Genomic DNA, 23,012 nt, shown 5'->3' on the forward strand with positions numbered 1-23,012 from the left:
GCACAATCTCTCTTTCTTTGCAGATCACCTGTAAAGATTCCAGAGTCTGTGAACTGTGAGTGGGAGGTTTCTCTGACAGACCCCCAACTAAATCCAGTAATGATAATCCTGGTAAGAAATGGCATAATTATCATTTGTGATTGTGAACCTTGGTCTGCAGGATGGAAACATACAAATAGCGGGCTAGGAAAGTTCCCTTTAATCCATTTAACCTTGTTCCTCTTCGGATTATACAGTGAGCAAGGGTCTGTGCGGTGTGTTGTTTATTTAAAAATAACTACCGAGACTTCCTCTTTGTACCGTCACCTTGTTCTCTCAAACCAGGGTGAGCTTTCCTTTGCCAGAGGCTGAAGATAAGCAGACAAGAATACACAGAGGAAAAGAACACAGCCAAGATTCAGCGGATAGGGAGGAAGCAGGATGGCTGAGCCTGAGAAAATCCCTGAACCAGCCCCACGACGAATCTTCCAGGAGAGACAGAGGATTACTGCTCTGCCCCTGTACTTTGAAGGGTTTCTATCTATCAGACGTGCACAGTACCAGGTAAGGTGCACAATCCGAGCAGCTACGTTCAATTAAACTTTTTCTGAGAAATGTGTTGTAACTCATTACAGGTTTTGAGACCTGTTCCTGAGGGCTGGTCTGCAGCACCCCAACCTGCACTGAAATAATTAAATCTGTTTTAATTCACACCTTTAGTTATTTTAGTGAAAGTCCTGTGCACACTTTATTTCAGAATAAAAGTGTCCCATTACAATTTAGTTGAAGTCAATTTTTTACCAATTTAAGCAAAAGCAAAATCAGAAACTCTTATTCTGAAGTAAGTATCCACACACAGATTTGCACTGAAATAACTAAAGGTATGAATTAAAACAGATTTAGTTATTTCAGTCAAGTTTGTGTGTAAATAAAATCTGAGTATCCCTTGGCACTTTCTGCTGTTGCATCAGGGAGTAATAGTTCCCATACTTGAAACTACTTTTTTTTTTGCTTTCAGATTCTTATTTATATATATTCAACTAAATAGACTCTTTAACAAAATAATATAAATATAAAATGTACCATAATAGTCTCCATATTTCTAGACATGCATTTCCTTTTATGTAGACAATATTATAAGAAAGAAAGATAGAGAAAGATGTTGATTTCTGAAGCTGTAGTTTATTTTGGGTTTTCCAATGGACTCTTAGTCCATCTCAGTTTTATACTGTATATATGTATATTTATATTTGTATATATGTATATTTATTCTGTATATATGTGTATTTATTCTCTATAAATGTATATAATCAAAACAACTGCATTACACACCATAATAATTATTCAGCACCCCATCTTTTTTTTTTATATATATAATCTACAGGAAAGTTGATTGAGACTGATTTCGGAGCTGCAATAATGATGAGACACTTAGATTACATTTTAAGCCACAAGAGCAAAGTTTGATTTGTTTATATTGTTCTGAAATAGCCCATACTAGTCTTAAACCTGAAATTCTCTGTCATCTAGCATTTAAAATGAGCATGTCTTACAATAATTAAAAATATATAATGCTGAAATAATTTAACTTTGATTTATGGACTACTTTGGAAACACAGGACAGTGGAATTTTTCTGAGGCAGGATAATAATTTATGCCCTGGTCCTGTATGCATGTGTGAACATTATTAGTAAGTATTTACAGATCAGGTCCTTGAACATACTGATTGCTTTTTAGTATATATTTCTTTATTTTAGCTCCTGATAGCGATCATTATAGTTAAGATTGCAAAACAGTTTCCATTATAATCCTTTCCCCTACCCAGTCATGGCTATAAAAGATTTAATATTTTCTGTGCTTGATCACTGCTCAAATATGATTTTTTTCAAAAATAAGTTTGAAGGTAAACTTGTATTTCCCCATTATTCTTTTTTAGTAGACTCGGGGGGGAGGATGCACTTTATCTCACAAAGAGAAAAGTAACTACTACCTTTTTTTTTTTTTTTTAAACTACAATATAGCAAGAGGAAGTTCGGAACAGTGATATTTTTGAGCATTGCTATTAATGATGTATCCCAACATGGAAGATTGGTTGAAGTTTCATTATGCTGCATAACAGTCCAGAAATAAACAGCAGATATTTTTCAAGTTCCCCCATATGTGGAAGCTTTTAAAACCCACTCTCTCTCCAGAGTCACTAGCTCACATACTGGCAGTTCACTGCATAATACTGAGATCATACATGTAACTGATCATTTTTCAGAACTGCAATATGATTTTCTTGGGCATCAGAAAAGGCCATGGAAACTTGTAGTGAGACTATTCATTTCAGGAATGGGAGTGGTATGTTATAGAACTAATATCTGTTAGTCTTAAAGGTGCCACAGGACTCTCTGTTGCTTGTTACAGAACTGCATTTCCTGATGAAATTTTAATAATGGGAGGGGTTGCTATCAAGGTTAGGTCAAAAGGGTCCAGGAGCAGGGGTATAACAATAGATATTACCAAAAGTTTGGCTTTTGCAGACATTTACACTCCATCTGTATCCCTTTTCCCCTCTTTATGGTCTTAACTTAGCCCTCAACCCTGCCGAGAGATTCACATAGGTGGACCCTTATGCCCATGCAGATTCCTTTTCGGGAGCAGGGCTTTCGGCTATGTGTTCTCTAGGGCCTGGAGTCTGTCTGTATCTGTATTTGAAAGCACCATGCACATTTATGGTGCCATATAATTAATAATAATGATTGGGTATGCTAAGATAGTCAAAAGATTTGAAGGCAGCTTCAATACATAGATGGGATGGAATAAAGATACTTCTGCCCATCTCTGCTCTCCATAATTGTTTTGCCTGCCACCAGAAAAGATCAGTTTCCCTAGAATGTTGTTTCAGCAGGGGGTTAAAACTCTAGCAGGTCTCCCCAAGGGGTGTGCGTTGTTGATAAACATAGTGGGGATTGCTGGTAGTATGTGAAACCTAATATGTGTAGCAGTGAAAGGGACAAAATAAAAATAAATAGAGCCATTGACAAAATGTGTACTGAGGTGATTACAGATGGTCCTAAACAAATGCAACACCCACCCACTGCTACACCAAGGGATCAGCGTAAATTTAAGGTGCAATACCTCAGAAACCGTCATGGCTAGAAATATTGTAAATGGGGTCAGCTGTTGTGGTCCAGGGGAGATAGCATTGCTCAGCTCCTCTGAATATCAGGTCATTTACTTAGGCCTAAAGGAGAGTTTAGGAGCCTAACTTTTAGACTTTCATTTTTGAAAATCTTGATGTTTCAGGACCAATACATGACTGAAGCTCTCATCTTGGACCAGTGATTAGAAAAATAAAAACTTCAATCTGAGATACGACCATCATTAACAGTGTTATGCTTGTATACGGAGCATACTATAAAATAATTTAATAGAATGTTTATGTGGGACCGTTCATCCTGAAATAGCCTCCAAAACGTCACATACTGAAAGACAGCCAGCTGTAGGGAGAGAAGATGATGACCCACTGGCACACAGTACGCAATGTAACAGACTGAGGAGGGGAAAACATTGGCTAGGAAGACCAGGACAGTACACCTCTCTTCCAAACTTTCACATGCAATCTTTTATGATCAAGCGGAGCACCAGGAGCTCTGTGTTTGAGGTATCCGTCCAAATATGTTTCTGCTATTAATAAAAAGTAGAGCCGGAACCAAGCTGTGAAGTTTGCAGTTGGATCTGGAGTCAAATTTCCCCAAAGACAGGATGTGGCTTGGATCTATGATTCTCGGTCAGGGCCTGTTTATAATAAACAAATTAGATACTGCACATTCATTATTTGCCCTTAAAAGTCTATTTGAATGTGATAAAGAGAACCGCATGAGCAGACCTCTGTGCCCTTGTGGATTTCCCATTGACTTCTATAGGACTTTGCACAACCAAAAAGTCAACTTGCACAGTTCTTTTTGCAGAATCGGGTCCTTAAAGACCACCATGCCTGTCTCTCCCTGTTCTCCTTTCTTTCAGCGCCAAATAAATGCCAATGTTGATGTCATAATTGGCAGAGCCATGAAAATCAGTCAGAGAAACAAGGATCCTCCATCTGTTTATATCTAAGTCTAAAGAATGACTTCTGTTGACAATGGTAGGCTAGCTGGCATGGACAGAACATAATTTTGCCAAAGCTACTTTTTAAAGATAATTTTTTTAAAATACCTATTTAAAAATTGAGGCACCAGCCATCAGAATTATTTAAATTAAAATTTGGTCAAGAAAAGGTTCATAACATGGAGGAAACTGCAGTGTAGATGGAGCCAGAGAGCACACAGGCGTTACATGCTACTAAGGATGGACGCGGTTGAAAGACAAAAATAGCACAGTGATTCACATGCATAGTAATAGGTAGCACAGTAAACCGAAACACCAAGAAACCACAAGTAAACTACTGATCTTGCTATGCAAATAGCTAGCAGCAATCAGACTTATTCTAAAACATTTCTTCATTTTATCTAGCATGATGGAAATAGCCATGTTTAGTAGCACTTTCCCACCAACAGCTTTAATATTAATAAATGTGCATTTATATAATGCCTCTGCTCTTAATCCCCAAGCCTTTTACAACTAGGAATCGCTTCACCCACCTCTGAAATGCAATAACGCCTTGAGTAGAACGTGGCCATTATTACTCGGGCCACAGCATTATCACACAACAAATCGGAAAAGGGAAAACTAACATTACATGCAATTGAAATGGCAGTTCTGGACAGCCAGTTACAGAGCAGATGCTATGCTGAGAAGGCAGCACGGGTTCACAGTTTTATTAATTTTAGTTGGAATAAAGGTGACCAAGTCTGTGCACCTTATTTGTAGGCAGTGAGGAGGTTGTTTACCCGTGACCCAAAGACATTCCTGAATGCATAGAGCTTGTAGAGTGACTGGTTTTGCTCATTCTTATTAGGGTGCAATTCATGCCTGTGCAGAGGGTCCGTATAAAGACTATGCACTACTTAAGCCTTCAAAAGAGGGGGTTATGGGAGATTAAAGTGGTGGATAGCCCCTGTGTCAGCTCACTGTGTGTGTGTGGGGGGGGGGGGGAATTCATTGACTTAAATGGAGCTATAGTGGTATGTGGAGAATCAGACCCCTCTTCTTTTACACGTTATCCAAAGTGGGGAGCCTGACAACTATATCTGTAGGAGAGGATCAGGTCTCCCGAGTACTCATTTTCAAAAGTAAATCTTCTTCTCGTAAAATGTTGCCAATTTCCTTGGTCTAAATTGTAGCTTTGCCACAAGGTCATTGTATGAGGCAGCACCGGGTTGGGCTGCCTCTCGTGTTTTGAGAAGCAGATAAAGATTCACAGTCTGCGTCTGCTTTGCAACGGGGCTGGAGAGGAACATACCATGTATCAGCTCCATGCTTGGTGCAGTGTACATCCCTCAGTTTATCACTTCAGGGGTTACAAGGATGCTGTGGGGAGAAGCACACTAGTCCACAAGTGATTCTGGAGAACTCCTGAAAAGAATTATTAGGAGACTGAAATCTATGGGGGAGAGGTCACCAGGTAGAGGTTTGGGGGGAAATATCATGCATGTCTTAGTTTGTCAGGCCTAGCACGCTTGCAGTTTTTACCCTTGTGTGAGAAACTCTCCCTTTTTTTTTTTTTTTTTTTGCCAAAAAAGTACATCTGTTTTACAGTTTTACTATCTTCATTCACTAGTCCATAATTAAGGCCCTTCTTTTTTGTTTCTCTTTTTAAACCAAATTTTACTAAAAAATCCCCAGGTTTTACAAAAGGTTTTACTGATTTTTCACCTGAATTTTGGAGCACTCAAGTATGTGACCATTCTGGTTATTTAAAAAAAAATCCAATCCATGACATTAGGTGGATGGGTTTAGGTTACTAATAAATTAGTCTAAGTGTAAACGTGAGGTTGTCTGTTAAAGTAAGGCAAGGTAGTGGAAGAGACACAGGCCTGCCTGGGCATATGTATACATACTGTTAATGTAGAGTTCATGAAATACACCACAGCCTGAAACTGCTTTTACGTTCAATACTCTTCCTTTTCTCTTTGTTGCTTTTTTCTATCCTGTCTCTCAATATTAACCACCCTCGTATTTACCCAGAAAACTATTACGTTAATTTTATGCACTGATTTTCACTTGTTTTTTAATTTTTGTAATGAACACCAATAAATACTTGGGCAATTTTAAACAAATAAAATCCCCAAATGAAAGGCTTTGCCCATAATATATGCTTCTCATGCATCCTCAGACAAGAGAGCAGAATGTATAATTGCAATGGTCTTACAGCCTTTCCCATCATTAACTAACACGTTCATTGCAGGGAAGATTGAGAACAATAAGGCAATGGTTGGTTGCAGATCGATAGTCTTTCGTCATTGAAAGGGGAAGTAGATAAAGAGTCACTGTGAGTGTAACAATCTAGCTTCAGGTTAGAGGGAGATATTGCTGAACAAACAAACCAGTACAGTTAATATTAATCTTTGTGGGACTAGATTGTTCAGGGGAACAATGACAGGATGTGGAGGCTTTCATCTCTCAATTTGTTTGCCTTCCACTAGTTTCCATTTGGCCCAGGTTAGTAGAGACATTATCGGATGACTATTTCACAGCCTGTATATCAAATCTCCCACTGAAATCAATGATAGAATCCTGGAAATGTAGATCACGTCCAGCCCCTTGTGCTGTGGCAAGACCAAGTAAACCTAGATCGTCCCTAACAGGTGTTTATCCAACCTGTTTTTAAAAACCTCTAATGATGGGGATTCCACATGATTGTTTCTGGGTGATAAGCACTTAAAAAAAAAATCAGACCCCACTTAGTTAGGTACTTAGTGTGACATCCTGACACCCCAATATTCATCACTGTCATGTAATTAGGATGTGTTTTGTACAAAGTATGTCTTGTGAGGTATTCTAAAGGGCTTGATCTGCTAGACATTTTTATGCAATTTAGGGAGAGCAATGTGAAAAATAAAAGCTATTAAACAGTTCTCTCCCCCAGGCTGGAGCTCACATTTTAAATAAGGGGCAAAAATGTCAAAAAACATAAACTATTTGGTCATCAGTACTGAGAAATTGTCAGTGCTATTGATAATCCATACTGATACCAATACTTGGTCAGTTACCATAACCAAGATATTGAACGTGGATCACTACGATGCTACTCTAGTTTTAAACTTGAATAACTCCAGTGAAGCCAATAGAGTTACAGTGGCGTAAACTGGAGTAACACAGTAATGAATCCGCCCCGAAGTCTATATATCGGAACTCCTGACCTGGAATGAAATAATTTTACAAATTGTTTCATTTACTGGAAGTTAGAAGCAGAAGGTCTTTGACCTTTACCAAACTATAAAGCACTGAAATAAACCCACCTGGGTTATGGTAATTTTCTTATCCATATTTCATTCACTTTTCTTTGGGGGCTAAAAAGATTTTCTAGGTAAACTGACACTTGTTCTTTTCAAACAGGATTTTGAACAGTACTGGACAGAACTCAGAGGAACTACACTTTTCTTTTATAGTGATAAGAAAACCCCAACCGTGAGTAGTAAAACATGCTTGTGTGTATGTATATATGATTATTTTTAGTAGTCATTTTCACTGAGTATATATTCATTTACTGCAAGTGCCTCTCCCATCCCTGTAACCATGGAACATGTATCAAGCACTGTAACAGAGAGCCTGAGCTACAGCATATAAAGTGAACAAAATAATAAAAATAATGTGTCTGCTCCTAACAAAATGACTAAGAACCTTCCTTCAGGCTATTCTGTGTATTCACTTTTGAGATGAGAATTAATTGAAGCCACCCCATTTACCATACAGGGTCATTCAAGAACATGTTGCACACGGCACTTATTAGAGCAGGGGGGTTGTCCAGTCCTTGACTAAGACTTTCCCTCCCTCATGTTTACCTCAGATGCAGCTGCTGTATGTGTGTATACACTTTTTTAACTGTTTGGAGATCAGTCAGGGTGAAAGGTGCGGTATAGTTATAATATGCACATCCGCTGCATCTTGCATATGGGTACTTAAACCAGTCTGTCCAATAAACTGCTCCAACACAGAGCTTCTGCCTTTCTAGCTGAAAATCTGCACCTCAGAAATGAGGACCACAATATAAAGCAAAAGTTCTTTCATATCCCACATGGACATAGTCTGTCTTGTTTGAGCTATGGTTGAAACTCTGCTCGCCACAACCACGTGTTGTTTATGTATAGCTTCTCAGAGCAGCATGGGCAGGGTTTTTTTTCTGAGACCCAGTTTATAGATAAGGGATCCAGTTCTTCTCTCACGTACAATATACCCTGTTGTGGATCCATTGACTTCACTGGGTTTATTCTTGATTACACTTGTGCAAATGAAGAGCGTATCAGCCCTGTTGCTTTAGGCAGTATATATAGCATGGTTTATAACATGACTCAAACCAAAAACTCCAATCCACATTGCTCAGTGAAACTACTTCAGTTATATTAGCAACAACTCTGTTTAGTGAATGGAGCTGTAAGTGCTGTTCATTTCAAATCAGAAGGTGACTGAGCAAGACACTCACACCAGCAATTCTCAGTAATTACCCTAAAGAATTAACACACTTTTACTGTACATTTCCACAGAACTCAAGCAACGTCCCCAAAATGTTCCCCATCACAGGCTGTACATACTGAGATGGACTCGTGATGGGAGAAAGATGTTTTCTCCTTTATCTTTTTCTCCAGCAGATCCATGCATAGTCAGACACCTCCTGTGCCCCCAAAAGTTAACCATAACAGAACTTCTAGAGGAAACATTTAGTGAAGTACTGTAACTCCTGTTGTTAGTCTACAGGGCTCAAAGCTAGAACGTTGTGTGGGTGTTTTGTGTAAGAAGTGTCACCTTAAAGCTGCATTTCCCGGCTTTCTAACATTCGTTATTTGTTTTTCACTGTAGCTCTACTGTTCTTGCCAGTGGCATGCTTGGGGGAACCTTAGGGCAGAGAGAAGAGTTTTACCACTTCATCTCAGTATAAAGTAGCCACAGTGAAGTGGCCTCAGAGCAGTCAGATGTCCACAACAGACTAGGGTGACCAGACAGCAAACGTGAAAAATCGGGATGGGGTTGGGGGGTAATAGGAGCTTATATAAGAAAAAGACCCAAAAATCGGGACTGTCCCTATAAAATCGGGACATCTGGTCACCCTACAACAGACACCCCCTGGAGAAGGGGCAGCCTGGGAAGAGAGAGCGCAGATGAGGAGAGCTCAAACTAAAGTTTATGAGCCTATCAACAGCATGTGTCATCCATATGCACCCCTTGCTGCCAGGTCCAGCAGTGAAGGTGCACCCTTCCTTGATTTCCCTGAGTGGCTTTAGCATGTCACACAGCATCCCTATTACCAAGGGTCTGATTTACTACTGGGAAGTTCACAGAAATGCATGACTGAACTACACCCAGGCTTCTCAGCCAGGAAACAGACTACTTCTGAGTTTATCAATCCCACAGCCAAGCCCTTTGCTAACACTCATCCTTGATTTTTCTGCTGGAGCCAGGGCTTTCCTGCTAACTGCAACTCTTCTCCCGATGACACATGGCTGTAGGGAGCTCAACCTCTGAGGAGCTATTTCCTTTCCTTGGGAACCCCTCTTCTTAGGAGTAGTCTCCCTAACTGACATCTGGTGCCTTTTATCAGAGGCAGGTGGTCATTAGCCGCCAATCAGCCACTTAAGGAGTTGACTGCTTACACGTGAGCTGAGCTGGGCTCATTCTCCTTAAAGATGCCTGTCATGGGTACAGTGGACCCTGACTTCCCTTAAAGGGGCAAGCCACCCCATGACAGGCCCTATACCGCCAATAAATAACATTTATTCATATTGTGTGTTTATTGGCATGATAGGGCCCATATATTTTACCCTGCCCTCTCTGCTGAGTGGGCCCTTCCTAGAGTTTCTCCATGCAGGACAACCTCTGTCCCGCCATTTAGTTATCTCTTGCTCCAAAGAGACTAAACTTTTTATGCTCCTCTATTGCAGCTAATGAGACCCACCGTATTTGGCTGCCAGGGGGAATCAGTAAAATAGCTACATATCTCCACATGGGACACCTGGATGCATCAATGTAACCCAGGGCTGAATCTAGCACAATTTGTAATCAGTCTGGGAATGTTGTTGAATTCTGGGATCCGTGCTGCATACCCACACTGAAGAGTGGTGAGAAGTTTGCCCAAAATGTATATTGTAGCTGAAAATAGCGTCTAAAAGAAGCAATGACAGACTTTGTATTGCCATGTATGTTAATGGCACCAAGCTGAAATTTAAGAAAACCCTGGAGTGTTCTTGTTTCAGTTAGTGTCTGCTGGGAACAGCTGACTTGTTTAGATGTGCTCTAATGCGTGCCCCATCTTTCTTTCCTTTCTCAGTATTTAGAGAAACTAGAGGTGACGAATTTGACATCAGTAGTGAACGTTTATCCAGAGGAAAAGTGCAGTGCACAGTTTATCCTGATGCTGAGAAATGACAAAGTGGAGCTGAAGGTGAGTGAACCCACTGAAGCTGGAAAGGCATGACTTATGCACCTTTGCCCTGTTTGACCCAAGCTGCTCCTGATCCCCATAACATAGCAGAAAGCAATGGCAGGGCTGTTGTTTTCCAAAGGTTGGTGCACGATACCCACTGCCTTTTGGGGGTGGGGAGGGGCATTTTGGAAACATTCTAGTTTGTTTAAATAACAAATGCACACAGAATGGAACCTCCTGCCTCTGGGAGAGAACACTGCCACTCATGGCCTGGGGAGGGGTCTCCAGGGCTTCATCTTCTGGGACCATGGCACTCCCCTCTTTCCAGCCCTGTTGCTCTCTGCTGAAGCGAGGGGGCTCCTCCTTCTCCTCCCCCCGCTCCTCCTGGCCAGTGTCAGGGCTCAACTTCCGCCTGTCTCTACTTTCCCTTCCTCCCATGTCATCTCCTTCACTTATTGTATGCCTTCCATAGCACCCCAAGCACGAGTGGCACCCCATTGTGCTGGGCACTGTACATACACTTAGTCAGAGAGGCCCTCCCTGCCCTGAAGAGCTTACCGTTTAGCTAGGCAAGACAAACAGAACGTGAGGTGAAACAGAGGCACAGAGCTAAGTGACTTGCTCAGAGTCACACAGCAAGTCGATGGCAGGGCCAGTTAGGGAACCCAGGTCTGCCTCTGGTGCAGCACTCACTTCCACTTCCCTTCTCTCTCACGTACAGTGAGGGTGAGGGGGAAGGGACGAAGAGAGGAAGAATGGGAAAGGGGATAAGAAAGCAAGAGGGAGTGGTGAAGATGAATGTGGGGCATGGACTACATGAGGGGGAATAGTACTCTCCGCCCCGCCTCCAAAATAGTTACGTGGGGGTCTTCATCCCCTACTGTGCCCCTCCCCATACACACTGAGAGGCAGAAGTGTAGTGATGAGGTACTGGTGCCTTTGCCTCTCTCTAGAGCGCCTGTTCTCACCCTCCACCTCTGCTAAGTACTGGGCAAAGGGAATCAGTTTTCCATAGCCTATCACCCCCTCCACATTATGTGAGAAGGGGTTTGAGGGTGTCATACAGAGGGATTGTACCTGTCTTCAGTCTCAAGGTTGGTAGTCACTATGGCATCCTAAGCATTCAATCAGAAGGGGAGCTGCCAGAGGAGGTCAGAGTTAGGTGACCATATGTCCCGTTTTGGCCTGGACAGTCCCTTTAAGCCCTGTCCCGGTGGGGAGGCAGAGCTTGGGCAGGGGACAGGCAGAGCCCTGCGTGGTGTCCCGTTTTCCCTTTGGGAAATATGGTCATCCTAGTCAGAGTACAGATTGAACACTCAATGGCAGTAGATAAGAGGTGACAGTGAGGAAACCTGAGAAGTTCCAGCTAGTTTCCTTTGGAGAACTGTGCTCAAGTCAACTTAAAAATGCAGACTCAGAGGGGATTGTGAGAGGGACACACACAGGAGAGACCAGGGAATACTTGGTTTTGGAGTCACTCTTAGGTTTCTACTTTTTATTCTCTCAGGTCGAGGACTATGACAGTGGGGAGGAATGGAAAGGCTTTATCCTCACAGTCACACAGGTAGGGAAGCTCTTTAGTGCTGGTTCTCAGCAGATGGTAAATTGTATTGTCAATTGCTTGATCACATGTTGGTTTGTATGAAATATACTCGAGACCAAATAACCAATATCAGCCTCGTTTATTGTGGAAAAATCAATAGTATAGTGCAGGAGAAAAAACAGCTCAATACAATACCAGTTTTCAGGAAGCCATCTCATGCCATATTAAGTTCACCTTACATAGGAGGTGTGCTTCCAAAGTAACACCCCAAGGCTATCCTACCTGTTCACCAGTAAAAAGGTACCACATGCCTCAGCTGAGGCTAGATTTAGCCAGTCATCTTTCCACCTTGTTTTTAATGATACCAGGTGTACCTCTTATCTCTTTGTTCTGAAGAAATGCATTACCACTACCAAGGTCATGAAGGCACCTCCTAGGCTTGTACCATGGTACAACACCCATCTGCTTAACCCAAAGCCTACTTCAGCCAACACAAGGTGTTATAAGATACTGAACATAAGTGAACAGGATTATAGAATTCAGGCCAATTAAATCGCTACAAATGTGTGTGATTTTGTATCTCATACACACAGTTACATTGATAGTGTGCTAAATATTAATGTGGTAGTGATTAATTATATCAATATGAATTATTCAAACATATATTAATATGCATTAAACACAATTAGAACATTGCATATATATATATATATATATATAAAAAATGAATATATGAATTTCATATGAAATTATATAAAAATAAATAAAAATCACACACATTTCTAGCAATTACTTGGCCTGAATTCTATAATCCTGTTCACTTATGTTAAGTACCCTATAACACCTTGCATTAGCTGAAGAAGGCTTTGGTTTAGCCCAGCATACATTTGTAGCACCCCTCTCCGCCTAGTTACCTCCTTTAATGGCAATCCGCTTCCAGGTTTTGATGGACAGGTCTGGGTTCTTTTGGATCCCACCACCCACGCAGCAGGGTGAATCTTTTTTCTTTTCTTTTTTTCTATGAAATTATTTGGCGGTGCCTCCACTCCCCTCACTCCTTCCTGGCAGGGTCACCAGGGCAGCTTGGGCGGAAAATTCTAACTACAGAGTAATCCCCACTTACTTGCCAGATAGTTGGAGACTTCCAAGAAATAACACAACACACAAAAATATATTCAACACAATAATTATATTAAACAGGCAACAAATACAACGTAACAGGGTGAAACACTATTTTTAGGGTCACCGGTGCCCACATTGAAAACACCCGTGACTTGATGTAACAAGTGTTAAACTAGTGTCCTGTTGGTATGTGTACTTTGCTGGGGCCCTTGACAACCTATACAATTCTCTGCAGTGGTTTAGCAGTGTGGCTGAGTGGGTTCAGTACAGCCCAAAGGACCCACAAGTGGGAGGAGGTGGTGAATCCCTCCACAGGTATAATAAACAGCAAGTTATAAAATCCTCAAACCCTCACTCCCTGGCTTGAGGACACAGTTCAGGGAGTAGGGGGTCCCCAAAACAAAATTCCCCTGACTAACTAAAAAACGGTGCACTCACGAACTCCATGAATGATCTTCAGGTTTGAAGATGACACTGGACTCTTCAGTCACTGCAGAGGAGCTGCTGTCTGCGATTCTCCTCAAGCAGGAATCAGGCTGCGTCGGTCCCAGGATTTCCCCTCACCACAAAGGGGTGTAGGGCTCAAGGTGCAGGTTATACAACTACCCTAACATCCAAACTGTAGCCTCCTAGCCCAGCCTCCAGTCACACACTCGGCAGGCAGCTTCCCCGGACTAGCAGAGCTGACCATACAATGTCCCCATACAATGTCCACATACAATATTAATTTAAAATAACATTAAATTGTTATTCAATGTACATTAATAACATTCTTACTATATTGAAATAAGTGACTTAACTTGGAGTCTCCATTGTTAACTATCAGACACAAACAATAATAGGCCACCTGCACCCATCTGTTTACTAAGTGCAAAGGGACAGAGGTGGAGGTCCCTGGAATGTCATAAGTGATTTTCTGTACAGGTTTCCACTCTTGTTCTGAACGTCGAAGTACAGGAGCTTCTTCATTCTCAGGGCTCTCAGCACTAATGGCTGCAGGACAATCAATGATTTCCCTCTCTGCAGGTTGCATGGCTTCTCCCACATCGTGTAGAGGTGGAACCGTACTAGCTGGTAAACCACTTGCCTTTTCAGGCTGTGCCAGCAGGCAGGGCTTATCATGCTGTATTTGTTGACTGATGGGGGACAAATGGTGCAGCTTCAGGATTAAGTATTTGAGCTAGAGGAGGCCCTGATTCTCCCTCTTTAATAGTTTCTACCTCAGGTAATAGCTCATGAAGCACAGGAGGTGTCGGATAATAGGGGAAGAATTCCTCCTCACGGCTACTCTGTGAATGAGGATCATTTTCTCCAGGGGAGGTTAAAGACTCGCTGTCTGCCTCCTCAGCAGATTCAAGTTGTGCAGTGAGGCTTCTTTCTGCAGGAACTTGCTTCCTGAGTCTAGAATGAGTAATGGGTCACCGGGAGGGAGCACATTCACTATTGTTTTCTTCACCTATTAACTGCCCCACTGGCAAGAGGTGGTTTCGGTGAATAGTCTTACAAACATCTTTTCCATCCTAAGGTGGTATACAGGCAAGTCCGGTAGCTTATCAACCACTATGTAGGAGTCTGCATTCCACCGGTCAGCTAATTTGTGCTTTCCAGGGAGACCTAGATTTTGGATTAAGACTCTGTCTCCTACCTGCAGATCCTGTTCATGGATCCGACTATCATATCTCTGCTTGTTGGCAAGGTTGCTTTTCCTGGCTGCTTGGGAGGCCAGTTTGTAAGCTTTCCGCAAGTCACGTCTAAGACTTTGAATGTACTGGAGATAAGTTGTTTCGCTAGCGTATTCAGAGGATATCCCAAAACATAAAATCAATTGGTAGCCTTGCTTCTCTACCAAACATTAAAATAATACGGCGAAAATCCAGTGGACTCATTTTTAGTGCAATTATAAGCATGCACAAGGTAACTGACATGCTCACTCCATCTGGTCTTTTGGGATGGATGCAGAGTTCCCAACATGTTTAGCAAAGTCCAGTTGAATCTCTCTGGTTGTGGATCTCCCTGAGGATGGTAAGGAGTGGTTCTGGACTTCCTTATTCCCAGGGTTTTTGTCAGTTCGTGAATTAGTCTGCTTTCAAAATCTCTTCCCTGGTCGGAATGGAATTGGGCAGGTAAACCATAATGTATAAAGAATTTGTCCCATAAAATTTGGGCCACTGTACTGGCTTTTTGGTCTTTTGTGGGATATGCTTGGGAATACCTTGTAAAATGGTCAGTAACTACCAGTATACTGGAGTGTTTTTTTCTATCAGGCTCCAATGACAAAAAGTCAATGCACACCAATTGCATGGGTGCATCTGTAGTGATGTTCACCATAGATAATGCCCTTTTTTGGCAGGGTCTTCCGCTTAACACACCGAGAGCACTGGTTGAAGTGGTTTTCCACAGATGCTGTCATTTTGGGCCAATAAAACCGGTCTCTGACCAATTCCTAAGTCTTGTCTACCCCCAAGTGACCATGGTCACTGTGCAAAGACTTCAACACCATCTCCTGATATTCTCGGGGTAAGACCAGTTGTTTTCGCACATGGCCCCTTATGGTCTGGATGATCCGGAATAACAAGCCTTTGTTGATGACTAAACGATCCCAATCTTTTAAAAGAAGAATTGTGCCGGGGGGAAAGTTAGCCTTGGAGATGGGTTTTTCACCCTTTTCCACAGCTTCCAGCACAGGCCCAATGTCTGAATCTTTCCACTGAGCTCTTCTCACTTCAGTCAGAGTTAACTGGGGCAATTCAAAAGTCTTTAGCCCAATGAGATTGGCATAAATTGTAGCTATAGCCTTGTCAGATACCCCCAGTGTATCAGCATATCTTTCCTCATTTACATAAGGGGACTGCAGTTTTCCTATTATGGTCTTGCAGGTGGCGGTATTTCCATGCACTCAGACTCTTTCTCAAGTGGGTTATGAGGGCAACGGGACAATGCATCTGCATTGGTATGACCCGAACGGTATTGCAGCTTAAAGTTATAAGCAGCCAAGGCAGCCATCCATCGCTGACCAGTAGCATCTAGTTTAGCTGTGGTCTGCACATAAGTAAGTGGGTTATTATCGGTTTTTACTACAAAGGTCGCGCCGTACATATAATCATGAAGTTTGTCCACAACAGCCTATTTGAGAGCTAAAAACACAAGTTTGTGCACAGGATAGTGTCTTTCCGATGCAGTCAGCCCTCGGCTGACAAAGGCCACGGGTTTCCATTGATTCTCATAATTTTGATAGAGAACTGCTCCTAATCCATCAAGACTGGCATCTATGTGAAGTTCATAGGGCTTGGTAGGGTCTGCAAAGGTTAACACTGGTGCAGTAGTGAGTTTCTCAATAAGGGTATGGAAAGCGTTGTTGCATTCCTCAGTCCAACGGTCCCCAAAGGGCTCGTTCACCTTGAAATACCTCTAGGAGAACTTGCAAGCTTACGTTGGGGTGATCTCTTCCACGTTGAGGGGTAGCCCCTTGTCAAATTGGTGAGCGGTCTCACAATGGAGGAGTAATTTTTTACAAATCGGCGGTAATATTCACAGAAGCCTAGGAAAGACTGTAAAGCTTTCAGGTCTTTGGGTATAGGCCAGGTGGTTAATGCCTCAATCTTCTCTGAGTCAGTCGCCACACCTTCTGCTGACACAATATGGCCTACATATTTTACTCAGGTCTGACAAAATTGACATTTATCAAGTGACAGTTTCAACCCACTAGCTTCCAGGCAGTCTAACACTTTCATTAGTCGAGCTTCATGCTCTTCGAGTCTTCCCAAAAACAATTAAGTCATCCAAATACATCAGCACTTCTAACAAATTCATATCCCCCACTGTCTTTTCCTTCAAACGCTAGAACGTAGCAGGAGCTCCCGGGATACCTTGGGGCATCCTCTCAAACTGGTAGAATCCCAAAGGGCAAATGAAAGCTGTTTTCTCTTTGTCTTCAGAGCTCAGCTCATCGGGATCTGGTAATAGCCGCTTCGTAAATCTAAGACAGAGAACCATCTGCTTCCTGCTAGGCAAGCTAAGGCATCATCTACCCTGGGTACAGCGTATTGATCTGGGATGGTCCTTTTTTTCAGTGTGCGATAGTCCACTCACATGCGCACAGTCCCAATTTTTCTTCTGCACCACCACAATGGGGGATGCATCGGGGCTGCGGGATTCAGAAATTATTCCTGCTTCCAAGAGTTCGTGGATATGATTTCTCACATCCTCAGTGTCTGCAGGTGCCAGTCTTCAGGACCTTTCCCTAAAAGGCCTGCCATCTGCCAAACGAATGGTGTGTTGCACATTAATGGCACATCCCATTCCTCAGTGGGAAACACATTAGGTCTCTCACTTAGCTGTTTTTTCAATGGATCTTTCCAACTGGGAGATACAGGAGAATCACCAAAATTAGAAAGATCAGGATTCAATGCCTTACAGGTCTTTCTGGCTGCAGTTGCAGGGCTCACAACACTCCCTACCCTATACAATCGTGCCAACACCATTCCTTTCCTGATGGCTAGGGGATGGTTGGTTTCGTTTCTTACTCTTACCATAATGCCAGCTTCCTCCATCTGTGGTAAGGATAATAAACCTCTCTGAACCATCAGACCCCTACGGAGGTTATCTCCATCAGACGGCTCCATCATCACTGTAGGAGGAAGGCTGCGACTGTGCTTCTCAAGTTTTCCTCTCAAGTTAATCTCGCCATGTGGGGGTATGGACAAAACAGCTTTGGATACTCTTACAACTTTCCCTATTGACTCATCAACAGAACTATCATGGTCATAATGCATCGTGGATGAGCCCAGGGTCGGCCCTCACCATGGAGGGTGAACCAGGCCTGGGGTCTTCCGGCCCAAACAACCACAAAGAGTGGCCAAAGACTGGAACATGTTGCTGTTGGTTCCAATCAATATGGGAATGCCATCAGAATTTTGCGTCTCAGGACAAATCAAAGCCAGCTTATTACAATCCTGGAGACAATCAGCCAGTTCTGCAGGAAAACTTAGAGTCACTAGTACATACCCATCGTATGGGTAACTAGCATTGCTAAGGCCCCATATTGTCAATCCCTCTAGAGGATAGATCTTCACTTGAGGCAGGAATTGCTATGGAATTCTCTAGTAATGATGGTGACCTGAGATCCACTGTCCAGCAGGGCCATACAAGGAATCCCTTCCACCATTACATTAACTACCGTGGCTGGGCCTATCAATCCTTCTGGGAATGGGCTCCAGGAAGGCTGTTCATAACACAACTTAGTGGAGCTCTGCCTGTGATGGCTCCCAGTATGCTCCATTACTGGGACCCTTGGGAGTTTCCCTGTAGCTCCCTTTTTCATTGTGCTACCTTCTCTTCATTCCTCGGGTTGTCACACTGGGTGGAAATGTGCCCATCCTCACCACATCGGTAGCAGAATCTCTTGTTCCTTGGGAGGGTCGCCAAGGTTTTCTTTACAGGTTTTCTGCTGGGGTCTCCGCTCCCTGGGCAAAAAGGAGGGTACTTCCTTTCCGTCAAAGTTGGTGGAAGAATTTCGCTAGGTGACCCCCCCAGGCATCTTACTCGTAATAAATTCAGTGAGCTGTGCTGTAGGGTTTTAAGCTGTTGATGGAGGTCCTCAGTGGTGGACAGACAAGGATCTTCCTTCAGTTTGTTAGGAGCAACGGTCCGGCTCACTGAGATCTTATTCCTTTCTCTAACAGTTCTCTTTTCCTCCTCCTCCCGGACTTCTCGCAGCAATTGATGGAATCCTGGAGGACTGTCCAATCGGTCTGCAAGTTTCAATTTCATAATTAGAAAGTTGTCATAAATGGCACCTCGTATGACCTGTTCTAGTCTAGTCTCGGTGTTCCTTGCTCCTCTCAGTGCCTTTACGGCGGACATACAGTTGAAGGGATGGTTCCAATCTGTGAAGATAGGAAGATAGTTTTTCACCTGGCTGTTGGTAACAGGACAAAATTGAAAGTAGAGGTCTTCCCCTGTGTCCCGGCTCCCAAAGGCATCCTCCATCGCCGAGAGATAGTCATCAACAGTGGCAACAGGCTTGCTGGCTTTTAATGCATAGATTACATTCCCTGCAGGTCCTCGCAGGCTTTCTGCCACACGTTTCCTCTTTTCAGCCTCACTACATTGCCATTCCTGCATCACCTGATTTAGCTGATGCCTCCAAGTGTCATAGTCATCTTCCCCTACAGGCACTGGTTTAATACCTGAAAAGAACTTGAGCTTTCTGTAAGGGCCCGATTCATATGCTGTCTTTATGGACTCCCCTATTGCTTGTCCCATAGCAAAAATTATTTGGTCCATTAGAACTGGGGGGAGGCCCAAAAGAGTCCTTAATTCAGTCATGGTCTTCCCTTCCTGCCTAAAAAGTCCCCCAATTTGGACTGAAAATTGATAGTTTCAGATGGTGGGGCAGGTGGGAGGGAAAACATGATTGTGCTTGTATGGTCACCTTCCATCCATCCTTCTCTCCATCTGGCAGAATTACATGGGGAGTCACCACAGTAGACAGTATAATCTTGCTCTCTACAAGAAGGGATAAAGTAGCTTCCCCTTTTGCTTGCATCTGACTCCGAACCACACAGGTTCCCCATTCTTTAACATTAGCAATCTCATTTTCAATTGATCTAACTTCCCATTCAGTGGGTAGGAAGTGGCGTTCAGGGTCAGCCCCCTCCAGCTCACACCACGTCACAAGCCTCTTCTGGTAATCCATACTGAGAATTTACTTAATTTCCCAGGAAGACAGTAAGGGTGTATATAAAGGTCTGAGTTTAAAAGACGGGATCCCAGCGGTGCCTCCAATGTAGCGCCCCTCTCCACCTGGTTACCTCCTTTAATGGCAATCCACTTCCAGGTTTTGATGGACAGGTCTGGGTTCTTTTGGATCCCGCCACCCACTCAGCAGGGTGAATCTTTTTTGTTTTCTATGAAATTATTTGGCGGTGCCTCCACCCCCCTCACTCCTTCCTGGCAGGGTCACCAGAGCAGTTTGGGCAGAAAATTCTAACTACAGAGTAATCGCCACTTACTTGCCAGATAGTTGCAGACTTCCAAGAAATAACACAACACACAAAAATATATTCAACACAATAATTATATTAAACAGGCAACAAATACAACAATAACAGGGTGAAACACTATTTTTAGGGTCACCGGTGCCTACACTGAAAACACCCGTGACTTGATGTAACAAGTGTAAAACTAGTGTCCTGTTGGTATGTGTACTTTGCTGGGGCCCTTGATGACCTATACAATTTTCTGCAGTGGTTTAGCAGTGTGGCTGACTGGGTTCAGTACAGCCGAAAAGTCCCACAAGTGGGAGGAGGTGGTGAATCCCTCCACAGGTATAATAAGCAGCAGGTTATAAAATCCTCAAACCCTCACTCCCTGGCTTGAGGACATAGTTCAGGGAGTAGGGCGTCCCCAAAACAAATTCCTTAACTAAAAAACGGTGCACTCACGAACTCCATGAACGATCTTCAGGTTGGAAGATGATGCTGGACTCTTCAGTCACTGCAGAGGGGCTGCTGTCTGCTGTCAGGGATCCTCCTCAAGCAGGAATCAGGCTGCGGCGGTCCCAGGATTTCCCCTCACCACAAAGGGGTGTAGGGCTCAAGGTATAGGTTATACAACTACCCTAACATCCAAACTGTAGCCTCCTAGCCCAGCCCCCAGTCACACACTCGGCAGGCAGCTTCCCTGGACTAGCAGAGCTGACCATGTGGTGACTAGTCTTAGCTAGAGAGCTGGAGGTGAACCCAGCCTGGCTGGGGAAATTTCTCAGCAAATGCTACCAATTGGGACTCATCCGTGGGGAAGGAAAACCCAGGTGAGGGATCGGCTGTCAGGTCCCTAGAGGCCAGTTCTCAGGGAGAGCCCTGCTTGCAGGCCTGGGACTCACCAGCTCCCCACTCTCCAAAATGGCTTCTCCCCTCTCCTGAACTCCCTGGGAGGGGCATCTCACTCCCTATCAGTTGCGGGGCAGACTCTGAGTTTGCCTTGGTTCCTCCTCCCTGAGCTGCCAGCAGACAGAGCTCCAGGAATCTAGGTAATCTCCTGGGGGGTTACACATTGGTCACAGAGTTCTCTAGGCCAGTATTGCATCACAGCTGCTTCTTTCCTGGATATCAGTAAAAGTTCATCCATTTAACAGAAGTTCCTTTGTTCAAAGATTATTCAGCTACTCACAGCTGTGTGCCAAAAGATTACTCATCCATGAGGGCCGGAGTTGGTCAAATGCCCTGTATGTGACAGACTGGCTCCGACTTGTACAGAGTCCTGCCATCAGTGTACTTCTCACTAGTCACATGATTCAAACTGAGCCAGTGTAACTGGTATGTAACATGTCATACCCAGGGGATTTCTTAACAGCAAAACCCTGAGGGTGTACTTTTACTGAAGGCTCAGTCTACCTTCCTTAGATACACCCATGCTGTTGTACTGGGTTAGAGAGAGATCCAGGCCTCAGTCTATATGCTTGCCTTGGAAATGCACCCGACAGCTGTGAAACTGGGAGCGTGCTCTGAGTAAAGCTAGGCTCCCTAAGGCACTGATCCTGCCAACACTTTAGGCACAAGCTTAACTTTTAACATACCCATAGCCCTCTAAGTCGTTTCACTCACCGCACCACCCCTAGCATTAGGGCATGGCATTGCAGGGGTCTTTGCATCTAGCACCCCCTAGGTGCTTCTTGGGCCCTACAAAGGCCTATTTCTGCCCACAACTTTGCCCACCAGCTAGTAGATAATGTTTTCACCCCTCAGCAAGGAGGGTCTTATACGAGTTCGGCTCCTCTTCAGCCCACCCTCCAGGCTCAGTTCCCAGCCTCTTCTAGGTTACCTTTAAGTCACTCTCTGGCTTTGGAATAGAGCCCAGACTCTTTTCCTGAAGTCTCTTCACTAAACTGTCATGGTCTGTAGTTCCTACTGCAAAGTGAACCTTCTCAGCCCTAGTATGAGGCTGGGTGCTTAACAGGCTGTCACCTGACTCCATTAGTCACCTGACTCTCTCGCTAAGATGCAGCTAATTATGGCACAGGTGGGCTGATTGAACAGGCTGGCCCCAGGCCTGCGGGTCCTTACAGGGGAGGACCACCCTGTTTCAAAATACCATAACATTAAGCATGTGCCTTTGTGTTTGCAGGATTGTGGACTCGAGTTCATTTTTTACAATTTTGAGCAGTTGCAGTGTTTGCCATATTCCCTTTTAGTAAAATACTAAATTTTAAAAAAATTCAATAGTTCAATATTGCACAAAAAGGGATTTACCCTTGTTGGCAGACTGAGGTTTCTCCCCAGGGTCCAGGACAACCCATGCTTTATCTCTTGTGCTGTTCTCTTCGGACTTTAAAGTTGAAACACCTGCAATACTGTCTCTTGTAAAAAGAACCTATGGAAAGATTGCTGTCCATGAAGGGTGGTTTCTTTTGGCTTAATTTGAAGTTTCTTCGCTCTGTGACAAAGTCTGGGCTGTTCTGTTTAGTTTTATTTAATTATCATTATTAAATATAATAACTTCTGCTTCACTTATAGTTTTTCTGTGGACAAGATGCTTCTTTGCAAATAATCTCCCATTGTGCTCAGACCAAATCACTGGAGTGTGATTCTGCTTTGGTCAGAACACAAGCCTTGTCAAATGCTATTGGGTTAGTAGAAAAGACCTGAAATAAGCTGTTTGAAATGTCTTAACTACAACAGCCTGACCTATACAGCCTTCTCCCTTTCTTTCTTTCTTTCTTTCAACCCAGTGGTTTTCAACCTGTGGTCCACAGACCCATAGGGGTCCTCAGACTATGTCTAATATTTCGAAAGGGGTCTGGTACCTCCATTCAACATTTTTTAGGGGTGCGCAAATGAAAAAAAGGTTGAAAACCGCTTTGTTCTA

General features: G+C 43.4%; 1 protein-coding gene across 1 annotated transcript in view; it reads left to right on the forward strand.

The window, feature by feature from the left end:
- The first annotated feature begins 219 nt into the window (after window positions 1–219).
- Window positions 220–23,012, forward strand: part of LOC117870249 (signal-transducing adaptor protein 1-like) — a 35,066-nt gene continuing 12,273 nt past the window's right edge. Inside the window, exons 1-4 of the mRNA XM_034757338.1 lie at window positions 220–543; window positions 7,462–7,533; window positions 10,385–10,498; window positions 11,988–12,044. Coding sequence (XP_034613229.1) covers window positions 421–543; window positions 7,462–7,533; window positions 10,385–10,498; window positions 11,988–12,044 — 366 coding nt within the window. The 5' untranslated portion in view covers window positions 220–420. The remainder of the gene's footprint in view (window positions 544–7,461; window positions 7,534–10,384; window positions 10,499–11,987; window positions 12,045–23,012) is intronic.

Source organism: Trachemys scripta, unplaced genomic scaffold (genome assembly GCF_013100865.1).
Source record: "Trachemys scripta elegans isolate TJP31775 unplaced genomic scaffold, CAS_Tse_1.0 scaffold_113, whole genome shotgun sequence".
In the NCBI taxonomy this organism is placed as follows: Eukaryota; Metazoa; Chordata; order Testudines; family Emydidae; genus Trachemys; species Trachemys scripta.